This window comes from Cajanus cajan, chromosome 6 (assembly GCF_000230855.2).
Source record: "Cajanus cajan strain Asha chromosome 6, NIPB_CcT2T_4, whole genome shotgun sequence".
Taxonomy (NCBI): domain Eukaryota; kingdom Viridiplantae; phylum Streptophyta; class Magnoliopsida; order Fabales; family Fabaceae; genus Cajanus; species Cajanus cajan.
In genome coordinates, this window is record NC_138522.1 from 5,640,383 (window position 1) to 5,665,152 (window position 24,770).

Here is a 24,770-nt window from a genome sequence, read left to right on the forward strand (position 1 = left end):
CGTGAAAAAAAAGTAAAATCTTTTTAAAAGAAACAACAATAAAGAATTATCTAATTAGTAAAGCTAAAACATTATAGTAGAATTTGTATAAATATCTTTTAAAAAGAAGTTGTTTCGTGGATTAATACCATCCACATGATTTCTACAAACATATTATACGCGTGATATTATTATTATTTTATGTTGATAAAAATAACTTAATTAAAATGTAATTACAATTTAAGTTATATTTTTATGCATTATCCTATCATAAAATGTGACTAATGGTAAAAATTTTAATTTTTGTAATAATTACTTTTAAATTAATATCTATGATGATTTTTAATTGGTTAATAATGAAAAAAAAAACTATTAGTAAATAAAAATTCAGACAATAGAAATAGTTGTTTCATTATTTTTTATAATTTATGTTAAAATTTGTAACCAATACTTTAATTTAACACTTTCTTTTTTTAGTAATTTTATGATATAGTTTCCATTGATTTTTACTTTTTTTTTTAGTAATCATACACAACCACTTTTTAAAAAATATCATTATTGTTATTTTTTTTCCTATCTGTCTTCTCCTTTTAATTTTTTATTTAAATAAAATTTATAGAAATCCGAAGTGTTTTAACTTCGTTAATATCAAATAAATTATTACCAACCAAACTTCATCTATCTTCCATTTGTCTAACTATTAATCTCATTAGAAAGATACATCTAAAATTCTAAATAACATCCATTAACTTTGTCATTTTCATAATATTATGCATAAAGAAACTCTCCCAAACAACACCTTAATTTATCTTATTTTATTATAATAAAATGAATAACATTTTCATAAGTTTTTCCCACATTATTTTTCTCTCAAATAATGACTATCAAGCAAATATCTTCAATGTAAACGTATCCATATATGTAATAATTCTCCCTCAAATGATGATTGTTAAATTGCATTCATATAATCAAAATAATGTTATTGTAACAATTAATTAATTTATATATATATATATATATATATATATATATATATATAATGTAATGATTTATTGGCGTTTCATTTCATTGACATTACATAATTTATTATAAGGTGAATTAATTACGTGATTGATATCGCAAAGTAGTTAAAACACGTTTGAAACAAATAATTATTATTTTTGCGTTATTTGTATATTTAATTTAGATTCCTCATTATATGCATTTGGACTATTTTGAATTAAAGTACTTATAAGATTGAACAATAATTATTTAAGAATGTTAATATATTACATAAATTAAATAAGATTGTACTTACATTTTTGTGATTAAATTGATTAATTAATACTATAAAATATATTTTGAAATATTAAAAATATAACTATTTTTCATTTTAATATTTAAGAAATAATAATTGAAGTCTTCGCAAATTTTAATTTTATTTTTCTTCATAATTTTTATTTGTTTGCGTAACTCATATACGGACATTAATTAAAATTTAAACATCCTAAACAAATTAACACATTGAAATTCTTATAATTGATAAAGAGGTTAGTTTTTAATTATAGAATATAATTTATACTTTCATTTTAATAATATGTTGTAAAGTTTAACTTCAATTCTTTATATTATTTTTTATATATATAATATTTAATTATCTAATTCATTGAAATTAAAAATAATAATTAATTTAAATAATAATAATAATAATAAATATGTGGTATATATATATATATATATAATATAATATAGAGAGGAGGGTTTGAATAATATCAATATTTTATATGAAATGTAAATTTTGTCGATCTAAATATTGAATTATAATTTCATATCACTTTTTTATATTTATATTAAAATTTATTAAAATTTAACAATAATTTGAAGATAATAAAAATGTTTATATTTTAGTATATTTTAATTTGAATATATTACGTCAATTTTGTTTTATAAAAGTCAAATCATATTGAATTAATATAAAATTTTATATATATGATCTAAAAGTAAATAAACTTTAATCTAGAAAAAAGTTTTGAAAACTTTTATATTTAATCAAAAGTTCTTGAGTAATATAATAATTAGTAAAAGTTATATCAGTGTTGTTTGAACATTTTTTTTTTCTCTCTATATATATATATTATAAAGTTACCTATATTTCTTCATTAATATTCATATATCTTCTAACCAATTAGAGTGCATACCATATATTATTTATATTTTTTAATTGATATTTATCTTTCTTTTAATTAATTAAAGTGCATACTATTTAAAAAGTTTATAATTAGTATATTTTATTAAATTAAGAAAACACATTTTAATTAGGGATATTTTAGTTTAAAAATATTTAATATAGAAGATAATATGAATTGAATCTTCTATAAAGAAATAAATAATTATTTTAAATTAAGTTTTATAAATAGGAATAAGTTAGTTATTATTATTATTCTTTTGCATAGTGAACAAGTTTTATGTACATGTGAAAAGAATTAGTAGATAACTTTTGTTACAAATTACAAGTTTCTTATATTTTTTTAAAAGCTAATATCACAATATATGGGGTGTCAAAGAATAAAATATACAACTTATATTATATGCTATAATGTACAACTTAACATTGATTGGTAAAAGATATATGTTAATTAACTAATTTTCTACGATCTCCTAATAGAATCCTTATTATTAAAGGTTTAGTGTAGAAAATAAGATTATTAAATAATTCTCTCAGATATCATATACATTTGCATTAAGGCCAATAGATATATTAAACTTATTATTTTATACATTAATTTATAAACATTATATAATTAATTTTTTTCTATTATTATAAAATAAAGATAATCATAATTTTAAAAATATAAATAAAATACACTTTAAAACATAAAACTAATAAAAAAAGTAATTTTTATATTATAGAAAATTTATTTTAAATAAAACATTACAAGTAAACATACCAGTAATAACATATCCTTTTATTATTTTTTTAAAGATATTTCCACAAATGGTACATCCCAGTAAGTTTGTCAAGAAAATTCAAATCTGTCCAGCTTGTCCATCCCGTGTTTACCTCATTTGAATTTTTAACAATATGGATATATTGGAGATGATTTCAAAGATCCTTGTGTGTTTATTTATAGCTCAACTTTTAGGAGCATAAGTTGTATTTCTCTCCCCTATTGAAATGATTGTATTCTTTCACCAACTAGAACATAATATTTGGCACATTATAAACCTATATGTTTATGTTTTTATCCTTATTCGCAACCGTTTATTTTTTTCATCTCATTTTTTGGTTCCATTTCATTAGGCCTCTCTTTTTACATGGCATATTCATCCAATGGATGTGTTAGAAAATCAAAATTTTAGGTTATTGTCTTATACCATGTTTGAATTGATAGCACAAGAATTTTGTTCTCTTTCTTTGAATATGGATATTGCTGCCCTCTAAGACCATTAGTTGTTTTGGTTTGTGGGGAGGAGACCAAGGTCACTCACTAATGACTTTGTCATAACATCCATACCTTGAGTGGATAATGTCATTTCCTTGGTAATCTTAATATTTTATCCACAACAAATTTATTATATCTATTTCCATACATAAACCTTCCCCTTGCTATGTTTAAAGCATTAACATCCATTTTATTTTTATCATTAACTTTTCAATCACTTAAACCGATTAAACTTTAGCATAGTAACTTAAGTATAATTTGTATATTTGAAGGTCAACCAAACACAACAATGTGTCTCCAATGAAATTTATTATTACATTTGTTTTTATTTATAAATTCTAACTTAAAATAATTATTATTTTTATATAAAACTTATTTATCTATCTTATATATTAATTATTTTTAAACTAAAATATCTCTAATTAAAATATATTTGTTTAGTTTGGTAAAATATATCAATTATAATTTTTTTTAAAATATACACTCTAATTGATTATAAAAAAATATTAATTAAAAAAATAAATAGTATAGAACATGTTTTATAATTGATCATAAAATATATGAGTACTAATTAGGAAAGAGAAGTAGTATAAGATAATTTTAAAAAATATATAAATAAGATAAATTTATTATTATTAATTAAATTAATTATTTTTTTAATCTTAATAAATTAGGTAATCGAATTTTATGTATAGAAACGAAGGTAATAAATAAAAAAGGTAATGTTTATCATTCTACCAACAGTTTAAATTAATGAAACTAAAGTTAAATCTCTTGAACAAAGCCTTAAATTTGAGTTAAGAAGATGAAAAAAAGTGTGATTGAATTAAAAAAGAAAATCTTACAAAATATAACTAGTATGTTTTTTTTAATGGAAAATAATGATACAAAAATAAGTAGATATTTGTACCTATAAACGATAAAAAGAAATCCTTTTTTAAATTTTGTGAATACCTTGTAAAAAAATATCAAACAAAAAAAATAGTACGTTTAATGTTTTAGAAACTCAAAAATTATGAAGGACGACTTAAAATTTATTACTTTTTTTTTATCTAATAAGTAGGTACTTAATATAAAGATCTTATAAAATTTGTGAATTATTTTAGATTTAAGAACATATATTACTAATAATTGAACACTAATTTTATTTAACTTCTGTATGTCTTGATACTTAAATCATCTAATTATTCTTTTTAATTTATAGGAATTACAACATAATTTAAACTTAAAATTTCATACATATATATATTATCTAACTTAATTCCAAATGTGTGGTTCAGTGGTAGAGGTTGATTCACCTTTAAGTAAAGTCAGGGATTCAAATCCTAGGATCAGCTATCACACCCTTTGAAGTGCCTTCAATGTAACGAGAAGATTAATCACGCCTGTATCCCTTAGATACTCCGGAAAAAAAAAAATTATCTAACTTTCCTATCAGGTTGATTTTAATGTCTTTAATAATCTAATTATCTGAGCTTGTTAGTAAATAAAAATTGAGATTGAATCCATTTATTATATAAAGAAAAAACTCTCATTTCATTTTATTTTTATATTTAAATTTTTTGCTGACTTTTTTTTTTTTTTTGGAATCTGCATTGAGTGTCAAAAAATGGTCATTATTCCATGAAAAGTGTGTAAAGGTGTGGTCATATCTTTTTCCTCTGTAAATATAAAGAAAACTTTGGGCAGCTCCAAGTCTCCAACAACAAAACATAGCATTAGCATATCCCCCGGCGCATGATAAGACGCCACACTAACGTGCGCGGGAAACTTGTCCCAATCAATGGCCACCGCGCTAACGCGCGCCCGTCGCGCGGTGCTGAGCACCAAGCTCTGCAACAATAGTAGGAAAAAGACGAAACGAACGAAAAAAATAAAAATAACATTAATTAACCGATTAATAATTAAATAATTAATTAATAACATGACACACACACACACAATACACAACACACACACACACTCTCTCTCTCTCTCTCTCGTATTCATTCATATATATATAAGCGTAAGTAAAAAAAATCCAAAGAAAAATTGGCGAAAATCATTCATATCCCTTTTTTCTCTCTTCTTCTCTGTGTGTGTCTGTCGTTGAAGCCAAAACGAAACGAGAAGAAAGAATACGAAGGAAGAAGAAAGAAGAAGAAGCATGGTTTCAACGAGACGCAACAGTGGATCTTTCTCCAACACCAACAAGAGGTCTTCTTCCTCCGAAGACAAGACTCCCTCACCTTCCCCTAAGCGCCAAAAGGTTTTGCTTTTTTTTTTTTTATTTAATTTTTTATTTTCCTCTTTCTCGCTCGATTCGCGTTTCTGAATTTTTCCGATTTGTTTTAGGTCGACAATGGCGCCGCCGCGTCGGAGAAACCGATGCCGACGACGGAGGATTCCAAGGAATTGGTCAAGCCGGAGCCCCCCGCTGATCCCGGAGAATGCAGCCCTCAGGATGCTCAGATCGCCGGCGGCGGCGCCGCCGCACACGACGGCAAGGTCGAGGCCACGCCGCCGATCGCCGATGGTTCGTCTTTGCCGGTCACGCTTTTTTCATTTTCCGTTTTTATTGTTTTTAATTTTAATTGTTTTTATTGTGTGAAGGTACTTCACCGACTGTGGTGGCTGATAAACCTAGGGGTTCTTTCTCTTCTTGGAGTATATATCAGAAACTGAACCCGAATTTCGAAGCTTCAGTTCCCTGGTGTAGGCTTTTGTCTCAGTCTGCGCAGGTAAGTTGTTGTTGTTGTTATTTTTATTCGTTATGAAGAGAATAGGAGTTCACTCCAAATTTTGTATTCTTGGAATCTAATTTTGTTATTGATGCAGAATCCGAATGTTTTAATCTGCACACCCAACTTTACTATTGGCTCTAGTAGGGGTTGTAATTTTCCGTTGAAGGATCAGACTATAAGTGGAAATTTGTGCAAGATCAAGCATACACAGGTACATGCATCTCAGGGAGTTTTTGACTGTGTGTGGAAGGTTAGGTTTTTCCAAGCACACACCTTGGCACTTGCTAATGAATTTTGTTTTTTTAATTTATTTTTTTACTTGGTTATTGTTTGACATGCGTGTGAATGCTTGTGTGGAGGTGTGTGCTTGGTTGCCTTTTCCTTTTTCTTTTAGTTGTTTGAGGTAAATATCGTAGGATATGTATGTGCAGTATGATTACTGTTGTTTCTGGAAATGATCAGCGCGAGGGAAGTGTGGTTGCTGTGCTAGAAAGTACTGGTAGCAAAGGATCGGTGGTAGTGAATGGGACGCTAGTCAAGAAGAGTACCAGTTGCGTTCTTAACTCAGGGGACGAGGTGGTTTTTGGTTTGCTGGGGAATCATTCTTATGTATCCTTTCACTTTTTGCATTTGAATATGTTGGTCTTTCCTCATTTTTTATTTATTAAAATTCTCTATTATTTCCTTGTATTAAGTTATTTTGCCTTTTCTTTTTGTTTCTGCATGGGCTTCCTTGATCTATTTTGACCTAGATTTTTCAGCAAGTAAATACCGAAGTTACAATTAAGGGTGCGGAAGTTCCGAATGGTGTTGGCAAGTTTTTGCAGATTGAGAGGAGGGCTGGAGACCCTTCAGCCGTGGCTGGAGCCTCTATTTTAGCTTCTCTTTCTAACCTCAGACAAGATCTTACAAGATGGAAGTCTCCATCTCAGAATGCCAGTAAACCTCATCAGGGTACTGATGTTTTTAGCCGTTCTGCTCTCCCCGATGGTACAGAAACTGAGCTCGATGGCCTGGAAGGCAACTCAGCTCCAAATGTTGCGACTGATAAAGCTGCTGATGTTGGAGCAAGCGACAAGAATTCACCTATGGATTGCGATCCAGATGATGCAGGCGCAGAGGCAGGCAATGTAAAAATCTCTGGGGTGAATGCTTTCCTAGGGCCTTTCTTCAGGATTCTAGCTGGATCTACTTGTAAAGTGAAATTGAGCAAAAGTATCTGTAAACAGGTATTTGAAGAAAAAAATGGGACGAGGGATGTGCAAGCTGCATCGACGTCGGGTACTTCTGTACGCTGTGCAGTTTTTAAAGAAGACGTGCATGCTGCAATATTGGATGGTAAAGAAATTGAAGTCTCCTTTGACAACTTCCCGTACTACTTAAGGTATAACTACTAAATGCCTCAGTTAATTCCACATAACTTTTGGCTTTGTTTGACGTTGTACATATTTGATGTGTCACTCCTTGTTCCTTTGACATGTTTTCTTGTGACTCTTTTATAGTTAAAAATAATTTCCATTTCATATTTCATTTACGGTTTTTATTTTATATCTCAATTAATTGACTGAAAAAAACAATTTTAACATGCAATTGCATTCTTTAAAATATCATTTAAGTATCCAATTTTAATTATATCACTTCTATGTAACAAATACAATTTTGTATTATTTAACTGTAAAATTTGATATATTCTATACTGGACAGATACATGGACATTAGAACTACATTGCTGATGAAGGTTCCGTTGGATTAAAAACAAGTCTAAAGATTTCTAAAAACATTGGCAAATGATATCAAAAATTAAATAGTATTATCAATGTTTTAAAAAATGGACTGGTCATTGAACTGATGGCAACACCAATTCAAGGTTTAATGATTGAAAACTGTGGTTGAACCAATAATAATTAAATATATATATTTTAATTTTTAATTTAATATATTAAGTAATAATTAACATTAAAAAGTATCATAATATTTATTTCATAACATAATATTATGTTGATATATTTAAATATATTTATATTAAGTTTAACTAATTATTAAATTGACTCAATATTTTAGATAAAAATAAAAATAAAACATAATAGTTTTTGATGTATCATATTAAAATGGTTTTGTTGTTACAAAAAAAATATTAAAGTAGATTAGTTGAATTGTTGATGTGTTCGATATTGGTAGGTTAAAACTGAGTCCCACATCATTTGGATTGTATGCTTTATACATTGGAGTCTTAAATTGGGGTACAGTTGAAGTGTAATCCTCATTCTATAAAACTAATGCATAACCGAATTGGATACTTTATACATGGAAGTCCCACATAGCTGGTTATGTGATGGGAACAAACTCGTTATTGTATAAAACTACCAGCATAAGTCAATTCATATCCTATATTTTGGAGTCTCACATTGGCCACGTAGTGGACTGATTCACTGATCTTTATTTCTCAATGTATAAAGATAACAAAGTGAACATTGTTTACTCTAAGCATCAAGACATGAGATGAAGAGTTAGCTCATTTAATTAGTACTAATTAGCTCAAAACTTGTTGATTGAACAGCCAAAACATGGAGAACCACCGGTTCTTACCAGTTGATGTGGTTTTTTTTATCGGTTTCACCTGTTTTAGAACAAATTTTTTTTTTTTCAATCCAGTTCTGTGTCTTTTGGGCTGGATCATTGTTTCAGGCCGGTTCACTGTCTAACCAGTTGAACTGGCTGGTCCAGTTTTTTTATAACAATGGTAATTAGGGTTATATTGTAGGCTGATTTTAGTTTATCATTTTATGTTCACTTGTTGCACAAATTAATTTAGAAGTTTAGATACAACAATGATAATGATGACAACACTTACAAAGACAATTAAAGTCTGTTCCTTCTATGTGAAGTCAGCTTCATGAATCAAACGACACCATTGTATTCTGTTAAAATTAGATTAGATTGAATGAATAAATTTTAAATTCAATTCTAACCCAACCTATATTTTTTGTGATTCTCATGTATGATCAATAATTAAATACTCTGTATCAGGAACGTCCAACAAGCCGAGTTTTTTGTTTTGAAAGCAAAACCTTTTCCCCTCTCATCAACCAAAGAACCTTGCAGTCTTTTTGATTCACCCGATACATTTACCAAATACAGATAGTAGACTCCTATTATGTCACTTTTAGAGTATCTGTGGTATGTTCATTGTGGATGCTGGTTAAAATAAACAGCCAAAGGAAGAGGGTTAATATAGGTTTTGAGCTGAAATCTGAAGCAGGGACAACCTGTGAATGTTAATTGTAGAAGAAACAGTACTTGTATGAAAAGAAAAATTTAGGTGGAATAAAATTTGGTGTATCGAATGAGAGAATGCCATGTGGCTTTTAGAGGATATTTTTCATTTATTTATAATATAATTTATTCCCTTCTATTTTATACTTCTTGCTTCACTTGTTTTATTTTATATTTGAATTTTTTGTTTGCATTTGGATATCTTGGGTGCTGTTTTTATCAACGACGATCCAAAATCAATATTTTAGCTTTATCTTTTCATGTTGCTTTCTTTTCTTCCAGTGTGTATTGGTAGGACACAGCAGTGGCACGTTGCATATTTTGTACAAGATTTTAAATTGTGGTCACAGTACATTGCAATTATTGTTGCAGCTGTATCACGTGAAAATTGTCCACAATTTAAAACCTTGATTGTGAATTATTTATTTAGGTTTGTTAGTATTTTATTTATTCAAAATTAAGAGTTTTAAGACTATTTTTTATTTGTGTGACTTGATTGTCCTTCATGCATTTTGCTTGATTGTCATTCTTGTGCCTTTTTGGTTTGATAGTAAATTGCATTTCTGATCATAATTATCTCTTTTTCAGTGAGAATACAAAAAATGTCCTAATTGCAGCTTGCTTTATACACCTGAGGCATAAAGAATGTGCAAAGTACACCACAGATCTTACAACCATAAACCCTCGCATTCTACTCTCTGGACCTGCAGGTGTGTGGGCTATTTTTTAATGATTTTGTTTTGGTTCTTACTTCCTTCTTTTCAATTTATTGTTTCCCTCACTTGCCATTTTTTTTGCAGGGTCAGAAATATATCAGGAGATGTTGGCAAAAGCACTTGCAAAACACTTTGGAGCTAAATTGCTCATATTTGATAGCCATTCACTTTTGGGTGTAAGATAAAGTTTCCTTGTTGGTCTGATATTTGGATTAATTCATGGACACCTTTTTCGTTGATGTGTCATTGAAGTATTTTTTTACTTGACAACTTTGATAATGAATCTTCATTTGTTGTGTTTTTATACTTTTAAAGGGTTTATCTTCCAAAGAAGCTGAGCTGCTCAAAGATGGATTTAATGCTGAGAAATCCTGCAGCTTCGCTAAACAAAGTCCTACAGCCACAGACACGGCGAGGAGCATGGATCCACCAGCTAGTGAACCAGATACACCTAATTCCTCAAATGCACCTACTTCATACGGCGTTGAGTCTCAACCTAAGTTGGAAGCTGATAATGTTCCATCTACCTCTGGGACAGCTAAAAGTTGTGTGTTTAAACTAGGTATGTATGCTTCTTTTCTTCATATAAGGAGCCTTAATTATCAGAAAGATTGATGTTTTCCTTATACAATTCTGCAGGTGACAGGGTAAAGTATAATTGTTCATCTTCTTCGGGCTTTTATCAGACATCTTCAAGGTACAGTTTGTATTAAATTGTTCTGAACTGATTTCTGTTTCTCATAACCTCATTGATACAAATTGTTGTGCACTTCCTTTTGCTTTTATGACATTAACTACAGAGCTTGTATATGATGATTACCTATGCAGATCTAACTTTTTGTATATGATATAGTATATTATACTAGTGTAGCTGGTAGAATTTTTTTAATCAAATTTAACAGTCATAGCATGCTGCCCTAACTTGTGATTACAACACGGGAAATCCAAATCACTTCAAATAACTAGTTATGCAGCATATGATTTTTTATGGTGAAGACATTCAATAGTCAATACACTGTATGTTTGGAAATAACAAACTACACCACTTATGGGAGATTTTGATCTGTACTGTTTAGGGGGCAGTTTTTTTTTTTTTTTCAGTAGTCATATAAATGAAGGGCAAAAAAATGGAGAGACAAACTTTCATATTCAGCTGTTATTTTCAATTTCACTAAAATGATATTGCTGAATTGTGTGATTGGGAATACTATAGCTTTATTGTTTTCTTATATATATGTATATATTTACCATACAAATACAAAGTGTGATTGTTTTTGTTTTTAATTATAATTTTGTTCAGAAATTTCATATACAGGGGTCCAGCTAATGGAAGTCGGGGGAAGGTTGTCTTACTTTTTGATGATAATCCCTTGTCAAAAATTGGTGTAAGATTCGATAAACCCATACCGGATGGAGTTGATCTTGGAGGTGCCTGTGAGGGTGGTCAAGGATTTTTCTGCAATGGTAATGTCCTGTCTGTCTTAATAAACTATATTTTGGATCTTTATTCGTACCAACAGATTTTATCTTGGTCCTAGATCTTGAACTTGTCTTTTTTCTGTTTCCAGTAGCTGATCTTCGATTGGAAAACAGTGGCATTGAAGAACTCGACAAATTACTTATTAATACATTATTTGAGGTTGCCTTTTGCTCTACACTCTGATCTAATAAAACATTCCTCTAATCATATTATATTTTTTGTTAATCTCACAATAAGACACATCTTTATTTTTCCAGGTAGTGGTTAGTGAGAGCAGAAATGCTCCATTCATTTTGTTCATGAAAGATGCGGAGAAGTCTATAGTAGGAAATGGAGATCCATTTTCATTTAAAAGTAAACTTGAAAATCTTCCAGACAATGTGGTGGTAATAGGTTCACACACCCACTCTGACAGTCGAAAGGAGAAGGTAATAATTGTTTTTTTAATGATAACTGTTTTGTATTGCTAGAATGGCATAAGCGTCAAGACATTTGAAGCTTTCATATGTATTCTATTACATAATTTTTTTTAACATTCCATGCCAAGATAATCTGAGCAAAGATTTATATTCAATACCATCTGATTTAGGTACCTGTATTGAACAGAGTCCAATTATCTGTAATTTAGTTTGAGTTGGTTTTACATCTGTTTTTATTTTATTAATTGAGAAACTGAGAAAGATGTGTATTATTGTCAAAGTATGATACAAATTGGATATCCTAAGTATATGATCCTTTGGATTTTCCTTTCATTTTTGGTCTAAATGAGCATGTATAAATGATTATGTTATTGATATTTAACTATTTTTCCTTGCAGTCACATCCCGGGGGTTTGCTTTTTACTAAGTTCGGCAGTAATCAGACTGCCCTTCTTGATTTGGCATTCCCCGTAAGAACATCATTTCCTTTTGAGTGCGAACAGTAGTTGTCTGTATATACTTGTGTTTTGCATGTCTTGTTTCAGCCTTCTCTAACATCTTTCCCTCGCTCTCTTTTTCAGGATAGTTTTGGAAGGTTGCATGACAGGGGAAAGGAGGTTCCAAAGCCAAACAAAACCTTAACTAAGCTTTTCCCAAATAAAGTGACAATTCATATGCCACAGGTTTGTATGTCACCGTTTTTTCCCCACCTAATATACGTGTCAAACCAATTACCCAAATGTTTAAGTTGACGGGTGAAGGTATATGAATGGTTTTATATTTTACATGCCTCCTAATATACATTGTATGTTTCCTGAGACAGGATGAGGCACTTCTAGCATCTTGGAAACAGCAACTTGATCGAGATGTTGAGACTCTTAAAATCAAAGGAAATTTGCATAATTTACGTACAGTAAGTATCTTGTGTGAGCTTGTAATTTAAACTTGAACTGTTTTATACTAAGTCATTATATTATTATTAAACCTAACACCTTATATTTGACATTATTTTTCATGTAATTCGAGTCTTTCATTATGGATCCACTCTATTACCCATTGAGTCATCCCTTTCCAAAAAAACTACTTTTTTCCGATGTTTTGGATTTTACATTTAAATGGTGCCATGGAACAGTTATAAGACAGCTTGGTTGTTCTGGACCTAAGGAAATTTTGTACAAGGCAGTTAGGATAATTTCTGCACTAGGACTTCCTTTAATGGATACTCGGGGAAGATCAACACCACCACTAGGATCAGTACCAGTAACCAGGATCAGAGTTGGCAACACGACCTGGACTTTATTTAAAAATAAAAAATAAAAAATAAAAAGAGATAATAGACGTATAGTATGTGAGAATGTGAAAGTATAGTGAAGAATAGCTGAACAATGAGTAGCTTACTTTGTGTCTACGTGATGTGGAGAGGATTAAGTGTATTATCACGCAAGTGGTTGAAACAAATTGTCAAATAAAGTGTGAAAACAAAAACTCTTTGTGCTTTTGTTCCTTTTTTATTTTATCCTTTAATTGATAGCCATATTACATTGAAAAGAGAATTGAGAGTTGCAGAATAATTAAGTGGCAAAGATGTCTATATTGAAGTGGAGACTACAAACAGTTATTGAAAGAAGTATCCCTTTTACACAATGGTATAAATGGATCTAGCAGCATGTGTATAAAGTGAGAAAAATAAGATTACATCCTTTGTTGATTTAGATTAAAGTACCTTATAAATGCATCTAACTTTAAATCAATGGTGGATGCACTCTTTCTCACTTTGCAGTTTGCGCATTTGCTCATTTTAGAGTAGTTAAATCTACTAGATATAATATTTAAATGTCTTGTTCTAAAGTTTTGAGGCAAAGTCTTTTGGATGTTGCCCTTCAAATAGAATTCATGGTTACATCAGTTATGTTGCTGAAATGGAAGCTTCAACGTAATTTTCATCATAAATATGGATATTAATTTCCTTCAAATCAATGTTAAATGTGGTTGTCTTGAAATGAGATATATGTCATTTTGCTATGTTAAACCTAAGCCTTACAATGTTGCTACTTGCTAAATCCTTTTTTTCTGGCAACATTATAAGGATTACCATTAGGATTACATAGGCAACAATGAAAACCTTATGGCACTTAAGGATGACAAGTAAACTCGTGGGTAATACATGAACTTGCGTCGACTTTGACGGGAAATAACCAGTTTGACCGGATATGGGTAATACCCAATTTATATTAAATCAGGTTTGTAGATGGATATAAGTTTACCCATCCCATACCTGCCTTAAATTTCTAAAAACCTAATTAATTTTTTCAAAAATTTACTTGACATTTATGTAATTTGTATTCTATTTTAAATTTATTCAAATGAAACTTAATCTAATTTTATAATTGCTACTTTATGTTGAAATTTGTCTTTATATATATATATATATTTAAAATATTTAATTAATTTTTAGGCGGGTATAAGTATACTCAATACCCATCACGGACGGGAATGGAGACACAAATTCCATACCTGTTTGGTTGGGGACGGGTATAGGATACGGGAACGGGGATGGTGATGAGTATATGTTTAGTTGTTTACCTGCCTTGTACCTGGACCCACTTTCAATTTACTTGATGTTTATGTAATTCTTACTCTTTTTTAAATTTATGTCAAATGAAACTTAACAAATGTAATTTTATAATTGTCACTCTATGTTGAAATTTTTGTTTTGTTTTGTTTTGTTTTTTTTTTAATTTTTTCCAAAAAAAATATTTATTTAATTTTTAGGCGGATATAGGTATATTTGACGGGGATAGGGATGAAGACAAATATAATATCTGTCTGGTATGGGACAAGAACGGGTATAGAATACGGGAATGAGGATGGGGATGGGGATAGTGAAACCTGTACCGCGCCTTATTGCCATCCCTAATGTCACTATGTGAGGTCAACTACATGGATTGCATGAGGTGATTAGGCTCAATTAAAGCCCAAATTCTCAGGGATGTTATTCACCATGATATCCCTCATAACAATTTTTTCCAATGTTCTTGGTTTCCCTTTCAAAAAAGCTATGTAATCTACTCTTCTAACTGGTGATTTCATTGGCCTTTGCCCGTGTCCAAACCACATTAACTGACTTTCTGTCATCTTTTTTACTCAGATTGGTGACTAATATCTTCTTGTTTATAATCATTTTGTGTCTTGTCCTTTCTTTTGTTGCTACACATCCATCACTACTATTGCTTAAAAATAATGTTAGGTTTGTATTGGACACTTTGGATATTGGAAATGCAATTTGGTCTTTTATATGATTCTAAAGTTTTGTCTTTATGATACAATTTTAGATATTACTGCTGTTGTTGTTCTAGTGGAGCCTCTTGTTTGCATGGTCTCTTGATCACAAGATGCATAAGTTATGTACTTAAAATAGAGGTGTGAGGGCATGACCAATAAAAAACAAGAAATAAAATGGTATAACTATGAAGAGTAGGAATTATATAAGTTTCTTAATGAAACTTAGGCCTATGTCTTGAGGAGCCTATGATGATAGTATAGTCTTTTGTAGTTGATTCCTTGTCTCATTTAGAAAGTATTGGAGTTTCACATGCAACTACATACTCTTGGCAGGACATTGTTAGAATAGCGTGCAGTTCATGTATTATTATATATTAAATGCATTTAGTTTTCATAGGAATTAGACAATTTGGATTTAGGACATAGCGCACCCAATTAAGCCTAGGAAAATAGTACCCTCTTAGAGCCTGTTTGGATACAACCTAAAAATGTTTTTGAGAGTTTTTCTACTGAAAATAAAGAGTATTTTCTAGTAGAGAAGCTCTCAAAAGCATTTCTAAGTTTCTATCCAAACAGTCTTAGTCTATAATGTCTATGGATGGTCTGCTTAACATAAGAAAACATTTTTCATTTAGTAACTCTCTCTTAAAACCTCCTCTTCTAAACTCATGCGCAAGGGAAGGGGAGGTCAGTCAATTAAAAGAGTAAGTTAGTTGGGTGATATTAGTTAAACAGATAGGTGAGAATAAGGATGGGAAGGAGCATTCAGAGGATTAGAAAGTTTCTAAGGAAAGGGAAAGCCTTGGAGAAGAACTCTTTCTGCTATCTTCAATAGATCAATTAATTTGTGCATGTTTTTTGGTGTTAGGGTGAAGGCGAAGGAAAAAGTTCAGTTGCAATAGTTTGTATTTTATTTTATTTTTATTTTAGTGGTGGTGAAGGGTTACTTAAATAAATGAGAGTTTAGAGGAAGCATTCTGAATTATTAGCATTTGGGAATTGAGCAAGTTGTAGAAAGGGGTGAAGCCTTGGAGATTAACCCTCACCTTTTTCTTGTTGTCATTCAATATTCAATAATTTTCTATTCTCGTATTCTGCTTCTGGGTTCCTATCAACTACGCCATAATGTCAAATTGTGATATAGACTAAGCTAATATGAGAAAAAGGATACACCTTAAATAACTATAAGCTAGAAACTGCAGTTTCATTTGCTATTTTTATCAGTTAAATGCCTTCTGTCAGCTATTATTCTGTTCCTTCTTTTTGTCTCCTTAATTCATCATGTTCTATACACTTTGTACTTGTTCATGTTGAGCTGTGTAGTCATGTTTTATGTATAGATTATAATTGCTATCATGGTGTTCTTAACTATAGTTCATTTAATTTTATTTATAGGTTTTGAGCCGTTGTGGGATGGAATGTGAAGGACTTGAGACCTTGTGCATTAAGGATCACACACTTAGTATTGAAAGTATGTTCTACCAGTAAGTGCTTTAGGTTTTTCAGCTTAAATGTCTCTTATATCATTTTTGTTATGTTGCAGATGCAGAGAAGATAGTTGGTTGGGCTTTAAGCCACCATCTCATGCGGAATGCTGAAACTGGTCCTGATGCAAAGCTTGTGTTGTCTTGTGAGAGGTAATTTTTAGCTTGCACTGCTTGTTATTCAATATACAAACATGCATATACACACACATAGATAACACTTGTAAGTTATGTTATTAATCATTAGTTATTCTTTCTGTAAAAAATATTTATTCTTCCAGCATCCAGTATGGGATTGGTATCTTACAGGCTATCCAGAATGAGTCTAAAAGCTTGAAGAAGTCTCTTAAGGTGATTTTTATGAACTTTTGCTACTTCGATTGTGGAAGATAGTGACATACTGTAGTTTGTTTTCATCTTACTGCTTGGAAATCATTCTGTTGAGAGTTTAACCAACTTATTTCATCAATAATGTATTCTGAATTATCCCTGATGTTTCCTGAAATCAGGATGTTGTAACAGAAAATGAGTTTGAAAAGAGGCTTTTGGCTGATGTTATTCCACCTAATGACATTGGTGTTACTTTTGATGATATTGGAGCTCTTGAAAATGTCAAGGATACATTGAAGGAATTGGTTATGCTTCCTTTACAGAGGCCTGAGCTATTTTGCAAAGGGCAATTAACCAAGGTTTTACTTTAATAATTGAAATACATTCTGTTGTTTAACATGCAATCCTGTGTGTCTATTGGCAGTTGGAATTAGATCCTGTTGTTTGTTTCCGGCCCTACTTTTCACTAGTTGTTTTATATGCTGATTGTCTGTTGAAAGAAAAAAATAAGCTCGCCCAACTCATGATAACTCATTTTTGTTGTCTCTGTGAAGCAATCTTCTCTGCAAGATATGCAAATCATGTAATTTACAAGTTTCCGTGAAACCGTGAAATATAAGGAAATCAGTGTTATGCAATTGGTTTGGAGAAAACTGGTTTTAGGAAAAATTTTGGAGCTGTTTCCTGAGTATTGAAATAAATTTTTATTCCACTAAAAATCACAAATATTAAAATAATGTAAAGTTGTAGCTCACCCTTGTCAAATTATTATTCATTTTGATTTTGTGATTGTGAATTACCTTCCATGCAGCCGTGCAAGGGCATTCTATTATTTGGTCCCCCTGGAACAGGTAAGACAATGCTTGCGAAGGCAGTAGCTACTGACGCTGGTGCAAATTTCATCAACATTTCCATGTCAAGCATCACGTCTAAGGTTAGATATGATTGCTTCACTGGGTTTAATTTTTTTGTCTCTGCTATCTGTTAGTCGCTCATTTTAAATTGTGTTCTTCCCCCATTTTGCTTCAGTGGTTTGGCGAGGGTGAAAAATATGTGAAAGCTGTATTTTCACTGGCAAGTAAAATTGCTCCTAGCGTGATATTTGTTGACGAAGTAAGCCTTTTACATTAATGTTCTCAGTTTGTATTAATTCATTAGCTGAAATATAAATCAGTGAAATCTAGTATGGCTTCTTGTATAGGTTGATAGCATGTTGGGCAGGAGGGAAAATCCCGGAGAACATGAGGCCATGCGAAAGATGAAAAATGAATTCATGGTGAATTGGGATGGCTTACGCACAAAGGATACTGAGCGAGTTCTTGTGCTTGCAGCCACTAATAGGCCTTTTGACCTAGATGAGGCTGTCATACGGAGGCTGCCGCGAAGGTGAACTCAATGTTCAACTGCACTTCAATTCCTTCTTGTGTGAGGACTGGGAGAGGTTTTTTTCTTTTTGGGGGGAGCTTAATGGAACTCATAAATGTTTGAAGTTTTAATCATTGGTCTTCTGCAGATTAATGGTAAATTTGCCAGACGCTCCAAATAGAGCAAAAATATTAAAAGTTATACTGGCAAAAGAGGACTTGTCTTCTGATGTTGATATGGATGCAATTGCAAGTATGACTGATGGTTATTCTGGAAGCGATCTTAAGGTTATGCGTGTTCTTTTTTTTTATATTTTTTTTAATTTTTTTTTAACCCTATACTTTTTAAAAAAAAATTAATGTTATGGGTGTCTTTATGTTTGCTTTTTTATTGCAGAACTTGTGTGTAACTGCTGCACACCGTCCAATTAAAGAGATATTAGAAAAGGAAAAAAAGGTATGGCTTTTTGGAATGATGTCTCAGCAGTATGCTAGTTACTTTTTTGAGTTTTTCATTTTTCTCGATTGTGAAGATACAGTTAGAATGGTTTGACTTTGCCCGAACCATTCTTACTTGTGCGTAATTTGTTGATGCATGGCAGGAACAGGCTGCTGCTCTCGCAGAAGGTAGACCTGCTCCCGCATTAAGTGGAAGTGCTGATATCCGATCTTTAAACATGGAAGACTTCAAACATGCTCATCAACAGGTACAGAAAAGAAAATCTCTTTCCTCTCCTTCTGCCCTTGAAACCTCAAAAAGATAAAAATACAAAATATATTAACTTGGTCATATTTAAACAGGTCTGTGCTAGTGTTTCCTCTGAATCCATAAATATGACCGAGCTTCAACAATGGAATGAACAATATGGTGAAGGTGGTTCAAGAGTAAAAAGAGCACTCAGCTATTTCATGTGAGAAAACCCATTGTACAAATGTTTCCCCCATGTGCAGAAGCCTGTGTATTTGTAGTTTTTGCTGGCCTCATAACGCTTGCAGGGCTTGATGCCGAGCTATTTCGTTTATAAAATGAAATATAGGTTTTATAAGTGCTTTTTTTTACCCTTAACTGGGATGGTGGGTTTTGAAAGGAGTGGAGCCTAAACAGAATTTTGACCAGGCTCTGCTGCATCTATTTTGGTTCCTCATCCCCTGGCGTCACCTCTTAAGACGCGTGTTGAAAGTGTCGCTCTAGAAAAAGAGAAGAGTCATAGACCCAGTGAAAGCATTTATTTCCCCTCCTAATGGAACATGCTAAAACAATAAGCATTTAGATAATCACTGCTTTCTGTTATATGTACATATGCATGATAGTGCCCCCTTTAGTTGAATTTCCTTAAGAATGCAAATCAATGAAAATCTTATTCAACTTATGCCATGCTTCTATTCTTTCAATATAATGAGAATTGGGTAAGCTATGGATGTATGTGTTGCGGGAGGGTATTATAATGGTTCAAACGTTTGAATATTTGTAAATCGATTGTGTTTTGCAGGGATGGAAAGATGGGTGTCATAATGATGGTAAATAAGCAACTTTAACAGTAAATTTAAAGTAAATGAGGGAATTTGATAGTATGTTTGTTGTACACAGAAAAGCAACTCAACTGTACTTTTGAAGTAGCATAACTTGCAAATTACTCCTCTTTATTTTTTTGTTGTTGATGGGTTCGTCTAAATTTAGAATGAAAAGAAAAAATGTCACGACTTAATTACATTTTAAATTATTTTTCAATATATTTTTTAATCATAAGGTATATTGTATTTCTTTTCATGAAATAATAAAGGGAGTTCAGGTTTGTTTTTCGTAAGTTTACATATAGTTTTATGTAATAATCGTATATTGTTTTTCGTTGTTTTAATGAAAATAATGTAAGGAATTTTTAGCTTCTGCCTGAACTCCCGTTGGCTTATCATGCTTTGAACAAATAAACAATTTAATGCTAGATATAGAGCTGATATTGAAGCCAAATATATCAAACATTTACCTGCGAAGATGCTGTATTATAGTTTGTTCTTTGTAAAATTGTAGAAATGCTAGATTGCATTACTTTTAATAAATTTAAAGATAAATTATAATTTTAATTTCATTATTTATTTTTAAGATTTAATTTGGTTCAATTATTTTTAAATGGTTCAATTTGGTAATTTGATTTTTTTAAATGTTTGAGTGTTATTCTTCTATTTGATTTTTTTTAAATGTTGAGTGTTATTCTTTCGATTAAATTGATGTTAACGGCATTAATCGATTGGAGGACAATATTAAATATAGTTTAAGAATATAATTTAAAATATTTAATTTAATTTTTTAATTTTTTTAAAAAAATTTAATATATTTTAATTTTTTTAAAAAAAATTTAATATATATTTTAATTTTATTAATGTCATATTAATGGGATAGAGTCGGACAAAATTACCAAATCGTCCCAAATCGAGTAAATCAAACTCAATTTAGATGTAACAAATGGATTCAAATGAGTTATAGGTCAATGGATTGAAAAAAGACAGTTTTTAAATGAAATGATACAATCGGGTGCAAGTTAAATTTTTTTTTTACCCCTAGAAATTCGAACTCGACCAACTTTTGTAATTATATTACTATTTTACGTAAGAGTTGATTGATTGAAAATTTCCTTATTGCACACAGTCTGCACATTATTACTTTTTCTTGGAAATCATAAAGCATAATATTTCATTATTACATGCCTTGTGTGGTGGAAAGGGATAAACCTCCTATCACTTCATGCATTTGTTTTTTATGAATGAAAAAATTTGCAGAAGAAAAGAAAATTCTTTGCCGTTTCAAAAAACATCTTTTTAATTGAAAGATCTCACAAAGTGCGAACATCAAATTTAATAATAAGTGTGTCACTTATGTTGTGGGATATGAAAAAAAGATAACTTTGTCCTTGTTTTTCTTTTCTTTCTTTTATCTTATGTGGTTTGTACTTCCATGAGGGAAGAGTCTTCAAGAAAGCAAGTTCAGGAAGGTGCATGTTGAGTTCATCAATTCTAAATTTCTGATATTTTTGAAATCTAAAATTACATTATTTTAATTATTTTAACTTTTTTTTAATGATTTTACAGGATTTATTCACTCCATCTATACTCATTATCTTTTATTTTAAAGTAGCTTTTATTCTTCTTCTTTAAAAAAAAAAGTTTCTCCTGTTAAATCCAATGAACCCACTTGAATTACCCGTAACCCAAGTCACCCACCACCTGTCTAATTCAAAAGAGTTTATGATTGGTAACAGACCATGTATTTTCTATATCCGTTTAGTTTGAATCCAGTTTTTTTCACTTGAATCTGAATGAATCCACCTGCTGTCCACTCTTAAAATGGAAAGACAATATTGAATATTATTTTTAAAATTAAAGAATTAAATTAAATCTTTTAAAATAATAAAAATAAATTGAATTCTAAAAATATATAGAGACTAATTATATAATTTAGTCCAAATTTAATCTCAAAGAATTTTAATAGCACATATTTTCTTATAAATTGAGATATAGTAAAAATAAGAAAATAAAAAAGATAATTAAATAAAATATGATACGTATATAATTTTATGATTTAAAATAAAATTTAATCAATAGAAATGAGTGTGTTTGAAGGAGAGTTAAAGAATGCGTTAATTTCACATTTCTAAATTATTCTTTTTAGACTTTTGAAGTCTTGTAATTTCAAAAACATTAATTTTTAATTTTGTAAAATGTTACTTGATTTATTTTATTTTATTTATTATTATTATTATTATTACTATTTATGTAAAACATTGAATGAAAACTAGAAAGAAAGACTTTTTATAAAAATAAAGATTAGCAAAAGATTTTTAAAATTTTAGAAACTATCAATCTATATCATGTTCAAGAATAACTTGCTCTTTTTCTTTATATATATATATATATAATATAAGGTTATTTAATAATGTAATACTATCTTTAATTATAATTATAAAAAGTTTAAGACGAATATTTAAGACTAATAAAAATATGTAATATAGTTATTTTTAATTAATTCTAGCATAAATTCAAATTTTATTTAAAATATAACTATTACTTTAAATGATTAGTATATTTAATATTAGTTAAATGATTAGTATATTTAATATTAGTTATAATTAAATCTATAAAAAAATAAAGTTAATAATACATAAAAAAAAATTTAACTCTTGATAACTTTAAAATTTAGTAATTGTTACTTATAATTAAAAAAATAAAAATTAAATTTATTATTTATAATTAAAAATAGAGATGATATTATTTTATTACGAGACACATTTGGCTGGATAACAATGTTTTGTAATTTATTTGATAGTCCTATGTAAGGGCCAATTATTCACATTCCTTTTTATCCCTTAACGTGCTGTAGTGTGTTTATATTTATATTTTCTTAAAAAATAATTTAAAATTATAAATTTAACCCTCTTTTCTCTTCACACCTCATTCCCCTTCTTTTTAAACTTTCCTTCTTCCCTTCCCCTACTTTTCTTCACACCCTGTGGTGGCCTCTCTCATCAAAGAGAACCTTTTCACCTTCTAAGTTTTTCTTAACCTTCATTTCACTTCTAATGAAAACTAGTTGTAGCGTAGTTAATTAACACAAATAGCTGCTTAGCTAATAAAAATTAGTTTCTGTTCAATGAATTTCTGAAGAAAAAAAATATTAAAAATAAAGACAAATGGCACAAAGAATAAAAACTCAAAAAAGACGGTGTAAATAGTAACATCTTCCACTTACTAATCCACAATAGTATCTTACATACTTGAGCTAATATACTTAATATATTAATATACGCCAGAAAATTAAAAATAAAAAAGTGTAGTAAATATATAATGTAATAAGAAAGGAAAAATAAACAAAAATATGAAACCTCAATAAGCTGTTAGCTAGAAATATTTGAATATCTAGATATTATTATTCTTAAAATATACATGTATGATTGCACAAGACAAAAACAGAATATACCAATAAGAGTTATAGACATGCACGTTGTGCAAACAGATAAATGAAATCCCCTTAACCCTCCAATATGGAGAAAATGAAGGAAAAAGAAAATGGCTCACTGCATCATGATTCTGAATTCTTCAAAGCTGAGCATGCCATCCCCATTCAAATCAAACTGTTTGATCATCCCTTTGCACTCATCAATGGACTTGGACTCACCCATCTTCTTGAGCATTCTCTTCAACCCTTTGGGGGTTATGAACCCACACCCCTCAGAGTCATACATCTCAAAAGCTCCCTTCAAGTCCTTCAACTTCTGCTCCTCTCCCTCTGCTTCCACAAGAGCCACAAAATCCTCCAAACTCAGCAACCCATCACCATCTGAATCCACTGCTTCAATTGCCATCTCAGCTTCTTTCATCAAAAGCTCCCCACCCATCATTCCCAACCCCTTCCTCAGCTCCAAAGGCGAAACCTTCCCATCCCCATCTTCATCAAAATATCTTAGAACATCCTCAAACCCCACGTGCCTCTCCATCTTACAATGCACACAAATATAACTCGTTGTGGAGTGGGGTAGTACTACTTGGTCGTGGTTTTGATTCTGGTGCCAGTTGTGGTACTGATTCTAGTATTGGTTGGTGTACCTAGTACCAATCCTAGTATTGGTTGGTCGTGATTTTGATCCTAGTATTGGTTGGTGGTAGTACTAATCTAATGCTGATATTATGGTCTTGATCTTGATCGTGTTAATCACAAACCAGTAAAATCTATAGTATGTGTGTAACACAAAGGTAAGTTACAAAAAAAATGGAGAATGGAGTTACTATATGTTATGGTGTTAAGGTAATGGTATGAAACATGGGATTGTGCAAGTGGTGTTATATAAGTTGGGTGATGTCGGTTTAAGGGGCGTGTGGAGGTCGTGTTGAAGATAAATACTAAGATTAAAGAGGAAACTGCCCAGAGTGTTCCAATATTTTAGAGGCCACGGCATGGGTACGTGTCAGCATGCTATAGGTGGGGCAACAACAAAGAAATAATTAATAGCACGACAAGTTGAAGTTGAAATTGGATAACGCGGAAGCCACCGTTAACGGGAAACTGCTTCCGCATTAGTGCGAGTGTTGCCACCGCCAACAATAAGCGCTCAACACGTGTCCCTCTGCGGTACTAACATGTGTAAGTTTATCATGTCATTTTATATTTTCATACAATCATTGAGTCATATAATGTAAAATATTATCTTCATTCGTTAATCATATTGATGTGTACAATTAATGTTAACCTGTCTTATTTATTATTAATCTTTTTTTTTGTTTGTCTAAACAGTGCTTTGAGCATTGGATAGTA

At 30.4% G+C, this 24,770-nt stretch overlaps 2 protein-coding genes across 11 annotated transcripts; one reads left to right on the plus strand and one right to left on the minus strand.

The window, feature by feature from the left end:
- Window positions 1-5,371: 5,371 nt before the first annotated feature.
- Window positions 5,372-19,842, plus strand: LOC109795955 (uncharacterized). Of its 10 annotated transcripts, none has more exons than XM_029270826.2 (28): window positions 5,380-5,649; window positions 5,736-5,916; window positions 5,994-6,121; window positions 6,219-6,374; window positions 6,587-6,733; window positions 6,877-7,269; window positions 7,354-7,508; window positions 9,986-10,107; window positions 10,198-10,289; window positions 10,429-10,675; window positions 10,753-10,810; window positions 11,414-11,577; window positions 11,682-11,752; window positions 11,851-12,021; window positions 12,411-12,482; window positions 12,594-12,695; window positions 12,836-12,925; window positions 16,690-16,765; window positions 16,838-16,931; window positions 17,060-17,129; window positions 17,288-17,467; window positions 17,920-18,042; window positions 18,138-18,221; window positions 18,310-18,494; window positions 18,622-18,760; window positions 18,870-18,929; window positions 19,075-19,179; window positions 19,274-19,842. In XM_029270826.2, the coding sequence occupies exons 1-28, from the start codon at window positions 5,548-5,550 to the stop codon at window positions 19,385-19,387; spliced, it is 3,681 nt and encodes a 1,226-aa protein (XP_029126659.2). In that variant the 5' UTR covers window positions 5,380-5,547; the 3' UTR covers window positions 19,388-19,842. The 10 variants fall into 10 exon arrangements, 9 of the variants coding, with proteins under 9 accessions (XP_029126657.2, XP_082932704.1, XP_029126656.2 ...); XM_029270827.2 differs by having other exon boundaries at window positions 6,877-7,254; XM_029270824.2 differs by having other exon boundaries at window positions 5,378-5,649; window positions 6,877-7,508; window positions 19,081-19,179.
- Window positions 19,843-23,355: 3,513 nt separating this feature from the next.
- LOC109797297 (uncharacterized) lies at window positions 23,356-24,308 on the minus strand. The gene has a single exon (XM_020357282.3). The coding sequence runs from the start codon at window positions 23,953-23,955 to the stop codon at window positions 23,533-23,535; it is 423 nt and encodes a 140-aa protein (XP_020212871.1). The 5' UTR covers window positions 23,956-24,308; the 3' UTR covers window positions 23,356-23,532.
- Window positions 24,309-24,770: the final 462 nt, after the last annotated feature.

Coding starts and splice junctions, on each gene's coding strand:
- LOC109797297 (XM_020357282.3), bottom strand. CDS start 23,955: ATGGAGAGGCACGTGGGGTTTGAGGATGTTCTAAGATATTTTGATGAA.
- LOC109795955 (XM_029270823.2), top strand. CDS start 5,548: ATGGTTTCAACGAGACGCAACAGTGGATCTTTCTCCAACACCAACAAG. Junction 10,108..10,197: donor TCTACTCTCTGGACCTGCAG/GTGTGTGGGCTA, acceptor TTTTTTTTGCAG/GGTCAGAAATATATCAGGAG. Junction 12,022..12,410: donor CTGACAGTCGAAAGGAGAAG/GTAATAATTGTT, acceptor TTTTCCTTGCAG/TCACATCCCGGGGGTTTGCT.